Consider the following 13,538-nt stretch of genomic DNA (forward strand, 5'->3'; position numbering starts at 1 on the left):
ATAAAATCACAAGGAAGGCTGAATAAAGCTCCTAAAATTGATAAGTGAGTTTCACAAGGTAATAGAATACAGGATTAATATATAAATATCAATTGTATTTCTATATAGTAGCAATAAACACATGGAAATGAAAATTAAAATATAATACCATTTACAACCACTCAAAAAAATTGAAATACCTAGGTGTAAATTTAACAAAACACATACAGGGCTTGTCTGTAGAAAACTACAAAACACTGATGAAGGAAATAAAAAAAGATCTAAATAAGTGGAGAGACATAGCATGCTCATAGGTTGGAAGATTAAACATAGTAAAGATGTCAATTCTCCCCCAAATGACAGAGGTTTAACATAATTCCTATCAAAATATCAGCAAGATTTTTGTAGATATAGACAACATTATTCTAAAATTTATATGGAAACACAAAGACATAAGGACAACTAAAACAATTTTTAAAAAGAAGAATTAAATGTGAGGAATCTATCTGATTTCAAGACTTGTTATATAGTTATAGGAATCAAGACTGTGTGGCACTGGCAAAGGGATAGACACACAGCCCCACACAAGTGTAGTCAACTGATTTTTACCAAAGATGCAAAAGGAATTCAATGGAGAGGGACAGACTTTTCAAGAAATTGTGCTGGAGCAACTGGATATTCATAGGCAAAAACTGAACTGAAACCTAAAACTCACACCTTATATAAAAATTAATTCAAAATAAATCATAATTTTAAACATAAAATTATAACACATTTAGAAGAAAACTTAGGAGACGCTCTTCAGAATCTAGGCCTTGATGAAGAGATCTTGGACAAAAGAATGATCCATAAAAGACAGAGAAATTGATAAATTGGAATTCATCAAAATAAAAAGCTCTGCCCTTCAAAGAAACTGTTAAGAAAATGAGACAAGCTGTAGACTGTGAGAAACTATTCGAAAACTACATAACCAACAACGATTTTCTAGACTATATAAAGAACTCTCAAACCAACAGTAAAATGAACACTCTAATTAGAGAATGCATAAAAGACACGAACAGAAAATATACTGAAAAGAATATACAGATGGCCAATGAAAAGAGGGTCAACTTTCTCAGCCATTACCAGTTGCTGTGAGTCGATTCTGACTCACGGTAACTCCCATGTGTGTCAGAGTTTAACTGTGCTCCATAGGTTTTCGATGGCTGAATTTTTGGAAGTAGATCACCAGGTCTTTCTTTTGGGGAGCCTCTGGATGTACTTTCAATTAGCAGCCACGCATGTTAACCATTTGTACCACCCAAGGGCTCCTCATTAGCCATTAGGGACATGCAAACTAAAACCATAATGAGGTATCTCTCAGAACAGCTGAAAAAAAAATGTGACAACACTAAATGCTGGTCAGGCTGCAGAGAAACGGGATCACTCATACACCGTTGGTGGAAATGTAAAGTGATACAGCTACTCTGGACAACAGTTTGGCAGTTGCTTATAAAACTAAACATGCAACTACCAAATGACTCAGCAACTGTACTCCTGGGCATTTATCCCAGGGAATTTGAATTTATGTCTACATAAAAACCTGCACATGAATGTTCATAGCAGCTTTACTCACAAGAGTCGAAACAATTCAAGTGTCCTTCAATGAGTGAATGGTTTTAAAAAACTGGAACATCCATACCATAGAATAATGATTCGGCAACAAACAGGTACGAACTACTGACACGTGCAACTTGGATGAATCCCAATGAAAGATTACGTACTGTATTATTCCGTTTATATAACATTCTCAAAATGAGAAAATTATAGAGATAGGAAACAGATTAGTGATTGCCAGGGATTGGGATTAGGATGGGGAGGCAGCAAGGTGTCAGTAGGTATAACAGGGTTGCATGAGGGATTCTTGTAATCAAACTGGTCAGTATCTTTACTATGGTGGTGGTCACACAAATCACATGTGATAAAACTGCACAGAACTATACACACACAGGAAACCCTGGTGGTATAGTGGTTAAGAGCTACTGCTGCTAACCAAAAGGTAGGCAGTTCGAATTCACCAGGTGCTCCCTGGAAACCCTACTCTGTCCTATAAGGTCGCTATGAGTCAGAATCCACTTGACGGCAACGGGTTTGGTTGTTTTGATACGCACATATTCTACCAGTGTCAAATTCTTGGTTTTGATATTGTACTATACTTTGTTAAGATGTAACCATTGGGAGAAAATGGGTGAAGGGTACACTGGACCTCTCTGTACTACCTTAGCAACTTCCTATAAATCTGTAATTATTTCAAAGTAAAAAGTTCAAAAAATCTAACACTTTGACCTAGTAATTTCACTTACGGAAATTTATTTTTAAAATTGTGGGAAGAGGTTTCCAATAAACTTAAGAAAGATCACAGAAAGAATTGGAAAGTCATAGAAATTTCATCATTGGAGAACTTTAAAAATTGAGCCTGTGAAGATTTAACCACAGAAGGACAGGGAGAATGGTTACACAACTTGAAGACTGTCAACAATGTCACTAGATTGTACACGTGGAATTTGTTGAAATGGTGTTTCCTTTTCTCTGTATATTTTCAAACAAACAAAGACTTAACCACAGAAATGTTTAGAGGCATGGGAAATATATGAAATGACTTACTGTATGAACATATAACTATGTGAACAAATAATGTCAATAATAAAAAAAATGGGGAAATCTCTATTAATACAGCCATGGCAACTATAATAACAGCTGCCCCCTTTACCCCCTAAACAAACACGTAAAACTAATAACCAGACTCTACTGTGCTTACAGGTGCCTTTCATGCATGTCATAGTTGAAGAACATAACTCGATGACCCGAACAGCAAAAGTTCCTGGTTTTGATGCTGGTACTGTCAAAATGGAAATCTAAAAAGCAGAAACAAAATATCAGACATAGCTGTTAGGTCTCATTTTCAATCTTCTATCGTTAGAGTGCTGCTGTCAAACTCAGTGTTTTTTTTTTTCAAATGTCCATTGATGTATGAAAAAATTTGGTTTGTAAGGATTTAATTTTGGAATAGAATTTGAAACATGTAACATGCACATATGTGTCTTAATGTCTGCATTATTTTTATATCTATGTATCATATTCACATAATCCATATACATAATAATAGTTCAAAAATCTTTTAATATTTATTAACTTTTTCACTTGCTATTTTCAAAGGATGCGATAATGACATTACTTATGAAATACATGGACTTCAGTGTTTGAAATCAGACCATACTAATTCAATTTTGATTTCTCATAATGGCTAAAAACAGCAGTTACAGAGAGCACTAAAAATCACACGTCACCAACCCCAAAGATATCAAAACAAGCAGTCAAAATAAATTGTTATAGATTGAATTGTGTCACCCCAAAATGTGTGTAGTAATCCTAACCCCTGTGCCTGTGGATGTGATCCCCATTTAGAGTTATCTTTGTTATGGTATAATTAGACCATGCCCAAGTAGGTTGGGTCCCAAATCTATAACACTTCTGAGTTATAAAAAGAGAAGATTAGACACAGAGATGAAAATATGGGATGGGCGGTTGTGGGTGCTGACATGACTGAGACATCGATTTGGACTTTCAGCTTCCATAACTGTGAGAAAATAAATTCCTTGTTTTTTAAAGCTGTCCACTTATAGTATTTCTGTTACAGCAGCACTAGGTAACTAAGACAGAATTGTATACTGAAACGTTGCAAAATGAATGGCTTCAAATTAAGGACTCCATTAATAAAACTAGAAATTCTGAATTAAAACTGAAATGTGAAATCATTATTAAATAATGTTTATTGATATGTTCTCCTAAGCACTGCTGATATGTTATGTGGCTTTATATATAAGACTGTAGAGGCCCATTAGCTCAATGAGTCTCTGTAGAATCTAACATTTCAATACTAATACTCAATCTAATCTTCAATCTGAGGAAACTATATTCTCTCATATGGGAACTACTCTCTAAAAGGTAAGGCCCCGATTTTCACTTTTCCCCATGTCATGCTTAGACTTTGTCTGGAAATGTCACATTGATAGCCTACAAAGGAGATGCCGATAAATTCTAAAAATAGAAATAATTTTGATAACCATGAACATCCTACTATCACATTACTTGCATGTGTACTTTTCGGCTCAAGACATCTCAAAAACTGTGTTCTTCAGATTGCTCTTAATTTCCTTTGCTGCTGTTCATGATAGAAAATGATGTACTTTGGCATCAAAGACAGAGAAGCCACTAAGACATAATGCTGTACAATAATTATCAAATGATTACAACTAAAAACATGACCATAACTGAAGAGGTATCTTAAGAGCTACACCAACATGTAAGTACTTCTTTTGATTCCTACAATTATCATTTCCTTATTGAGATACCATTAATAACCCCCTACCACATCAACCTTCCTCCTCCTGATCTCTGAGAAGGAAACTGTCTCAAACCTCACAGATATTATAAAAGTCATTAAAAGAGAATTCTCTCAACTTCCTAGTATCACTTACATATTCTTTCCTTTCTCTAATCCTAATCATTCTACTTGTGCTTCAAAAGTCTAAAAAGAGAGGGTAAAGAAGAGAACTCCATATAGGAAATAAAGAAAGGCAAGCCAGAAGTACATTTTAGACTGATTACTCTGATGGCTGTATGGCAGATGGATTTGAAGGAGACAAGATGAGAGGCAGGAAGACCACTTAGAAGGCAGAAATGTTGAGTCCCTTAACTGGAGCAGTGAGAATAAGAACGACAAGGAAAGGCAGACTGAAGCAATTTCTAGGAAGTAACCTGACAGGACCTAGATGCTGATGAGCTGTCAGAGATGGGAGGAATAAGCTATGGTAGTTGGAAGGATGGTGGCATGGAGGTAGAAAGCACTGGATGCAGAGGAGATTTGGGAAGGAAGACTGTGATTTCAGCTATCAGCAATTGGGATAGATGTCCAGCAGAAAGTTTGGCATGTGAGGCAGATACTCATGGGAGATATAGAAGTGGCTGTCACCAATATTTATGTGGAGTTGAAACCATGAAAGTAGACGGAGGCATCCAGCGAGCATTAAAAAAGTGAGAATCCTGAGGAACTCTGACATTTAAAGAGAGGGCAGAGAAACAAGAGCCTGTAAAGAAGGCAAGGAGGGAACAGCCAAAGAGTCATGAGGAGAGCCAGGAGAGCACAGTGTCATGGAAACCATGGGAGTTTCAAGAGGAAGGGAATAAACAGCACCATCAAATGCGGCAGTAAGATCCTAACAGACAAAGGCCAAAAAATGTCCCCTGGTCCTGACTATTACAAAATTATAGAAGTCAAAGAGAAACAGTAGTAAAAGTGTGAAGGTAGAAGCCAGGTTGGTGTGGTCTAGAAATAAATGGGAAGGAGCTGGAGGCAGCAAGTATAGACACTGTCTTGAAAAGTTTTGATAAGAGGAAGCAAGAAGGTGGATACTAGCTAGAGGTGAGGGCAGAGTCAAGGGAGGGTTCTTTATTATTATTATTTGAATAAAAAAATAGTAGTGCATGTATATAGGCTACAAGCAAGGCGCCAGTTGTGGGGAAAGGCAGGAGAAAGGGAGAAAGGGAGGAATAAAGGGGGGCAGTCAAGGACACATGTGAAAGGAGTTAGCTTTGGACAAGAGGGAGAGTCCCCACATTAGTGTCTGTGCTGGTGTGCATAAGTTGTGGGTGACAGGGCAGGAAGTCAACGGCTATTGTGCATGGTAGATGGCCTCACTTTTCTCAGTGAAGCAGGAACTGAGAGGGAGCAGGGAATGAGAAGAGGGTCTGGATAAAATAATGACGACTTGGACTAGGCACTGAGGAGAAAGGGAGAGGGAGCTGCCTGAGGACCAGTAGAAGAGCTGATTGGTGGAGGGTGATGAGGACCCAGCTGAGTGAGCTTGACATTCGCTACTTTGTGGCAGTGTCATCTGTCTGGTTGAAGCCCTCAGTTACCCCGGTGCAGATTATAGTCTGCTACAGGAATGGGACTTTCTTCTGTGAGTGAAGTGGAAGAACAAGATTCTATGAGAACTGACAGTGTTAGAGGGAGGACAGTTCAGAAGATCCACCATTGAGTTTAGGACATGGAAGAATAAGAGGGCAGGAGAAAGCTGACAGACTGAGAGGAAACAGAGGGGACAAGGAATTATAGGTCTTTTTCACAGGTCAATGACCTGGCTGGATGAAGGAAGAGAATGTGAAAGCTATAGGGGGAGGAGCAGATTAATGCTACTGTCAATTTATAACCTCTGCCAAGCTCACCCGGCCCTCAACACTGCCCAGAAATCCGACCACTAGACAGGTCACTCTCCAATCCCCATGGTGATTATTTTAAACCTTTCCTTGAACTATGACCCGTCCCCACTCTTGCACCTCCATTCTCAGGAAATGACTTTACCTCATAATTTAATGAGCAAATGGAACCCATTAGACAGAAACTCCCAAATCTACTCTTGTTTCAGGGTATCTCACATTCTATCTAAGGATAACACTTTTGCTCATTCTCTGATTCCAATCTTCCCTAGACTTTACCTGGGTCTTCCTCCATCCCACCAGCACTGAAATATATGCTAATCTTAGAAAAGAAAAAGAAAAAAAGAAAAAGTAAAATTCTCTTTACTCTGACATCCCTCTTTAGGGACTAATTCCTCTCTCTTACTCTTCACAACTTCTACGAAGAGTCGTCTCTATTTGTTCTCTTCACTTTTCTGCCTCCCTATCATTTTTCGTCCCACTCACAAAGCTCGTGATTTACTTAAGGATACAGCTGAGTCAATCAGCAATTACAGAACAGTGTAATAAGTGCTATGATAGCTACTGTACCATTCCTTATACTATACCCATGCTCACACTTGTCATATTGAATTGTAGTTGTTATTTACTTGTCTGTATCATCCAGACTATAAGCTACTTGAGGGCCAAGATGCTATCATGGCTACAACTATCTCCTCAACAGCCATGACACTGGCTAGCATGTAAAAGGCACTCATTATTTGTTGAATAAGGAAATGAAAGCATTTATACTCACATGTATAACAAGTATATCCATTTTATATAACAGGATGCATCTAATTTGAGGAGTGTTATTTTTAGCAGTACAGTATATAGCATAGGTCTGATGGTCACATGTACTGAGTAAGGGATTTTTTCAGTCATTGTAAAATACTCATTTCACAATGAAAAGGGACATACCCCTGGGATATACGTGTCCCGACTGAAGGAAAACCACAGGCATAAAGAAATTCCTATGGGAATGGGGGGAGGTGGAAAAAGAAAACACTGAAACAAACAACGGTGGTGTGGAAATATCAGAACTGGGAATTATTAACAATATTCTGAGGGTTTTAAAGCTTACTCACACCAGGCTTAATGCTAATGATGGGTTTACCACCATTATTGTAGGGCTGGTTACCATAAAGCCTTTTCCTATAAGGTGGTGCAGTGGTTAAGAGCTCATCTGTTCATCAAAAGATTGGCAGTTTGAATTCACCAGCTGCTCCTTGGAAACCCAATGGGGCAGTTGGACTCTGTCCTATAGGGTTGCTATGAATCGGAATCAACTCGACAGCAAAGGGTTTGGTTTGGTTTTGGTTTTATCTTCGGATTCTTTTTTTCTTAAATCCTAATGATATATTTTCCATTTCATAAAACCAGCTGTTGAAATCAAAGATTTAGTCCAATTTTCCCAGAACAAATCTAGGAGACTACAAGTACTTGTTCTGCTAGATGAATAGCCTTAAGAAACCACAGCTATTACATTATTGCCATTATGTATTTTTTTAAATGCATTAAAAACTACTCATACCTGTGGCTTCATACATTTTATTTCACTAATTACGGATTCATAAATCTTATCATGTAGATTAATTTAGCAACATATTATTAAAAAGTACAGAACCGAAATTACCTGTTGATCTGAATCTGCTTTTAGTACAGATCTATCTGTAATCAGGACTGCCCTGGAGATCTGCCTGAAATGTACAAAACAGTAAATAAATCAGTGGTTTGGAGCCTAGGGGTAAGTTTCATTTACAGTTACATAACCACCAGAAGGCACATTTAAAAGATTTAAGTGAGGAAAAAAGTGTCACCTCCTTAAAAGCAAGTCAAGTTCTGCTTTAATCTTTTTTTAGCTCATGAAAGGATATGTGACCTACAGACAAACCCCAACTGAAGGAAAGGAGTTGAAATTATGCTAGGCTCTCCCAAAGTCAGATCCTGTAAGAGAACAGTGTTAAAAGACGGAATATAACTTCAGTTTGGTATACATTTGCATCTCACATGAAGAACAGAGTCTTGCATCATATAGAAATGTAAATATAATCACACAGCTAAGTTTTCCCAAGTTTCACCTTCCCTTGGATAGTGGGTGCAGAAGTGCCTTACCTGTATTGAACATTTGAGCATGTTTTCTCAGAAAAATAACTGTCCTCCACAATGAAATGCTTAGAGATTATTCTCTGGCCAAACTGATCTATGATTGCTTTACATCTATAAAAATAAATAAGCACAGCAAAAAGGTCATGTTAATGACTAAATAACTAAGAAAATGAACATAATCAGCTACCAAGACTGAATCTAAAACTAATGTCTTGTGAAGACAAGATTAAAAAACTGCCTACAATTTTAAGAATTTTGAACATAAAACTGACACAAAATTACAGAACATATATTCTTGTGGCCATCAAAGTCATTGCCATTGACTAGACTTTGACTAGTAGTAACCACATAGGACAGGGTAGAACTGCCCCATAGGGTTTCCAAGGCTGTAATCTACAAGAGCAGAGTGTCACATCTTTTTCCTGTGGAGCTGCTGGTGGGTTCAAACCACTGACCTTTTGGTTAGCAGCCAAGAGCTTTAACCACTATACAACCAGGGATCCTTCTGTTGCCATCAGTCTTTTGAAATATAAAACAACCATGAAATACTACTTAAATATTTATTTTGAATACTATTAACAAGTAACGGTAAAGTTCTGACTCCTGAAGCTTAGTGGCCCTACAGGTCACAGTAGAACTGCCCCATAGGGTTTCCAAAGCTATAATCTTTGTGGAAGCAGACCGCCATATCTTTCTCCCATGTAGTGGCTGGTGGGTTCAAACTACCAACTTTTCGGGTTGGTAGCCGAGAGCTTAACCACTGTGCCACCAGGACTCCTAATGGTAAAGTTAAGACAAATATTATAATATAAATACAAGCTTTTCTAATGTTTAGAAACACAGACACTTTTCCTTTGCTTAGAAAACAGGCTTTTCCTCCCTTTAACAGCTTTAAGAAAAGGAGGAGAGAAAACTTGATCAAGAATCTTGTTACATAATTCATAGTCAGTAAAAGCCTCTAAAGGCTTTTTATTTTTCTGTTAAGTGTTACTTTCTCTTTTGTTCAAGAATAGCTATCTGGTCACACGTTTGATAATGTTTTAACCAGGAAAAAAAAGGATAGAGCTTCTTTTAATATTTGTTTCCACTTTACTTCAAAGGATGATCATAGAAAGATTTCTTTCAAGTGCTGTTTCCAAATAAGGAAACACTTATGCATGGACATTATCAGGTCTCTGTCATCTGATATGTGTTGGGACAATGAATCATATAGAACCCTCCATTGACCTTCTTTCAATGTGTCTAGATAAAAGGATGAAAATTAGAATCCATCTCCTTGCAGTGCCAGAAGTTATAAATGTACTTTATAGGGCTCATTATCCAAACTAATGGACTAAGGGCAACATCCTTGAAATGGACTTACCAGCACTGACAAAGCCACTATACAATATTTCAGGAACACTATGCAAATGACTGTATGTTTGCTATATCTTTTTATTATGGAAATATAAATTTACTTTTATCATAGTTTCTCCTTTTGGGATCAGAATTATTTTATTAGAAATGCACTTACATGCTGCTTCTCATAAAATGCAAGCAAATAATTTCAAACTTATACCTTATTTGAAATATACTGGTATAAATTAAAATATGCTAAATCACTCAAAAAAAAAGCCACACAAGCAATATTTACCAGGCATAAAGGCATTTAAAATAAATTACCAATAGTGAGTGAAATTTAATTTGTATTTTTTAAAGGCAGAGTACGATATTCTTGAATAAATGGCATGTTACTGTCGTAAGGATAGACTATGATGTCTAGTGATATTATATACTTTATATATTTTAACCAATTAACCACCTTGGGTTAGTTACATTATATTACTATTTATGTGATTTTTCCCATTTCATTGCCATTTCTCCCTCACTTCCCCCATTTCTATCTTTACCTTCTCACATTTCATTAAACTAGAGCCCTTGCCTATAAAATACTTCCCTAACTAAATAGATAGAAGGTATTTTTCCTTATATACAGTATTTTCCAAAATAACTATTTAAGAACTGAAAAGGTCATCTGTTCACTGTTTTTGGTTTTAAAACGTTCATATACAATTTGAAACACCAGGTTCTTTAGACTACGAAGAAAAGAAATGCATTGATCTGTCATTAAACACTGATCCCTATTTGTTCTGCAAGCACTGGCAAGCCTTTTTCTTACCTTTAGCTCAGACACTATAGAAAGTCAACGGGGAATAAGCTGGGCAGGAAAAAAAAGGGGGGAAGGTGTTAAATGTTCTATTATCTTGATAGGGATTTGGGCTACACAGGTTTATCATTTGCCAAAAGCCAGCTAATATGCACCTAAGATGTAAATTTTATGTATGCATGTAAATTTTACATCCAAATCAAAAACCTATAAACAAATACCAAACTCTAGTTAATGATTTGCATGCTGAAGTATTTAGTTCCAATGGTTCTAATGTAATGTCCTAACGGTAGGTTTAGGTGGTAGGTACACTGTGTTGGAAGAAGTACAGCCAGAATGCTCCTTAAAAGGACAGCGAGGCTTTGTCTCATGTACTTTAGACATGTCATCAGGAGGGACCAGGCCCTGGAGAAGAACATCATGCTTGTAAAGCAGAAGGTCAACGAAAAAGAGAAAAACCCTCAATGAGATGGACTGACGCAGTGGCTGCAACAATGGGCTCAAATGTAGCAACGACTGTGAAGATTGGGCAGTGTTCCATTCTGTTGTACATGGGGTCACTATGAGTTGGAACTGACTTGATGGCATCTAACAACAACAACAATATGCTCAAGTTCTTTCAACTTTGGTGTAGCTTTGGAAATTTTCATCAGAAAATGTAATAAAACCGGGGGGAAAGCAGTGTTAGTACAATTTTGGGCTGTAGCGTAAGTCTTTGGAAACGGCTCCCATTTAAATAAACCATACAACTAAACCTGGCCCCCACACTTGTAAATACTTCCTTGCTTTGTAGGGTTCCAAATACTAACAGAGCTGCTTTGGTGGTAGGTTATGGTTGTTGGTAGACATTGGTTTTAGAAGTTACAGTATTAAAAAGAACTACTGAGGATTTTTCAAAAGAGAAGTATGGGGGGCTGGGGATTAGAGAGCTCCACTATCCAAGGACAAGCTACTAGTAAATATGCCTCTTCATGCTGAAGTTTCTAGGTGAAATGGTGATTCTCAGAGGAGGGGGAGAAGGAAGCAAATCAGAATCACACCTGGGGGACTCTTTCAAATTTTAAGTACCCCTGGAGATTCTGATAAGCTCCCAAATCCCAAGAAAGAATCACTGTCATAGCATGACTCTGCTACTCTTGTTTTCTGTTGGGCTACACAGAGAAAAGTCTAGAGCTATTGGTATGGAAAGAAAAAAACTATTTCTGTGGAAACCGAGGTGATGGTCACATATGCCCTGTTTCAATCTGGTAGATGATAGGAACACAACTCACCTGATAGTTTCACCATCAAATACTAATGCTCTAGGCTGTTCAAATGAAGACATGTTTAAGCAAGTGATAAGATTTGTTTTCCCCTCAGATACGTAACTTACTATCATACATTAGGTCTAACTGGGAGAACAATGAAGAGAGGAATACTGATTTGGAACCTAGACTTAGACTTTGTCTTATAAAGATTAATATAAAAATTACATGACATTCAAGTAATGGGAAACAGCAAAATGAAACAGTGCTGCCAGATGCATTAAAACAACCCCCCCGCAATCACCCACCCTTCCACCTAAACCTGAGGATGCCATTAAAGATTAACAACATTTAGGATTCAGTTGAGGGCCTTGCTGAGCCTCATAAATAGTAAATTGAAGAGGAACATGATAGGAGTTCCCAGTTACAAGGACACAATGACCAAACTGATCACAAGAATCACTGAAGCCAGGCAGAACACTTTTAGAGCTGAGCTTTTAAATCAACAAATCACAAGAGTTACTCAGTTTTTGTTTCAATGATATGAGAGCATAAATAGTAAAATGACAGTAAGGCAGAAAACACTCAGCAGGATGAAAACTCAGTATCTTGAAATTGGTGCAGAAAAGAATAAAATTAAAACACGAATCCAATCTCTATGACCTTCAGAATTAATATCTCAAATAGTTGTGTGGTAAGGAAAGCAGAAACCACATGTGGGATAAGTCAAAGGAAAATATATTAATTAAGGAAATTAGAAGATTCATAATCACTGAAGGAAACAAAATAATTCTCCCTACTCATTATGCCCTTCTACACATGCTCAAACCCATCAGCTCAAATGCCACCTCCTCCTGAAACCATCCCCAAAAGCTTCTTGTCAATCATTTTTCTTGGGTGAAAATCCACTCCAATGATTTCAAACACCACTTACAGGTAGATAACTCCAAATCTATGGTTTTCTGCTCTGATCTCTCCCAAGCTCTATATCCATATTTTTAACTGTCTATCATCTATTTATTTCCTTTTGGATAGACTCCAAGCCCTTTAAACAAAGCATGCCCCAAACTGAGCTCATCATGGTTCCTCACCTACTTCCCCCTGCAATCCTTATCTCAAGTAATGGCAAGACCTGAAGTCACAGTTTCCCTACCTCAGAATCTCTCTTCCTTACATCTAATCTGCTACTAAATTTTGATTCTACCTCATAAATATTTCTTGAAACTAGCTTCTTTTTTCCATCTCTACTGACACTGCTCAGACTGTTAATTATGAGTCATGGATTGCTAGCAAGTCGGTAGCTTATTTGTTAGACATAAATGTATGGCACCAAACCTGTACCAAGCACTGTTCTAGGAAGTGAGCATAAACATATCTCGTCCTTAAGGAGCTCCCAATGTAACAAAGATTCGGGCACAAGAAATTATAATACAATGCCAAGTCCAGTGACAGGAGATAAGAAGAGGGCATTATGAGAGTACTAAGGGGAGGTACCTAACTCAGCCTGGGGTGGAGGGATGGACTGTAAGGGAATACTCCCTGGAGGAAATGATATATTAGCTGCTTTTAAAAGATAAATAGAAGCTAAACAGGAAATAAGGGGAAGAACATTTCAGGTAGAGGGGCAGCATCTGCAGGGAGGGGTACAGAGGCAAGTAAGAGAAGAGCGGGTACAGATACCTTCAAGTAGATTAGCCTGTTGCCGTCGAGTGGATTCCGACTCATAGTTTAGTATTAGCTGACCATAAATGGAAATCAGGGAGGGAAGACAGATGAGGCTAGAA

At 37.6% G+C, this 13,538-nt stretch overlaps 1 protein-coding gene across 3 annotated transcripts in view; it reads right to left on the reverse strand.

Moving 5' to 3' along the window:
- Positions 1 to 13,538, reverse strand: part of CHM (CHM Rab escort protein) — a 232,366-nt gene that overhangs the window by 43,439 nt on the left and 175,389 nt on the right. For 2 of the 3 annotated variants that reach the window (XM_010592695.3, XM_010592696.3), the window contains exons 10-12: positions 8,371 to 8,475; positions 7,892 to 7,955; positions 2,777 to 2,873 (exon numbers count right to left, since the gene is read on the reverse strand). In XM_010592695.3, coding sequence (XP_010590997.1) covers positions 2,777 to 2,873; positions 7,892 to 7,955; positions 8,371 to 8,475 — 266 coding nt within the window. The remainder of the gene's footprint in view (positions 1 to 2,776; positions 2,874 to 7,891; positions 7,956 to 8,370; positions 8,476 to 13,538) is intronic. The other variant, XM_064278616.1, reaches the window with a different exon arrangement.

This window comes from Loxodonta africana, chromosome X, assembly GCF_030014295.1.
Source record: "Loxodonta africana isolate mLoxAfr1 chromosome X, mLoxAfr1.hap2, whole genome shotgun sequence".
Lineage (NCBI taxonomy): Eukaryota > Metazoa > Chordata > Mammalia > Proboscidea > Elephantidae > Loxodonta > Loxodonta africana.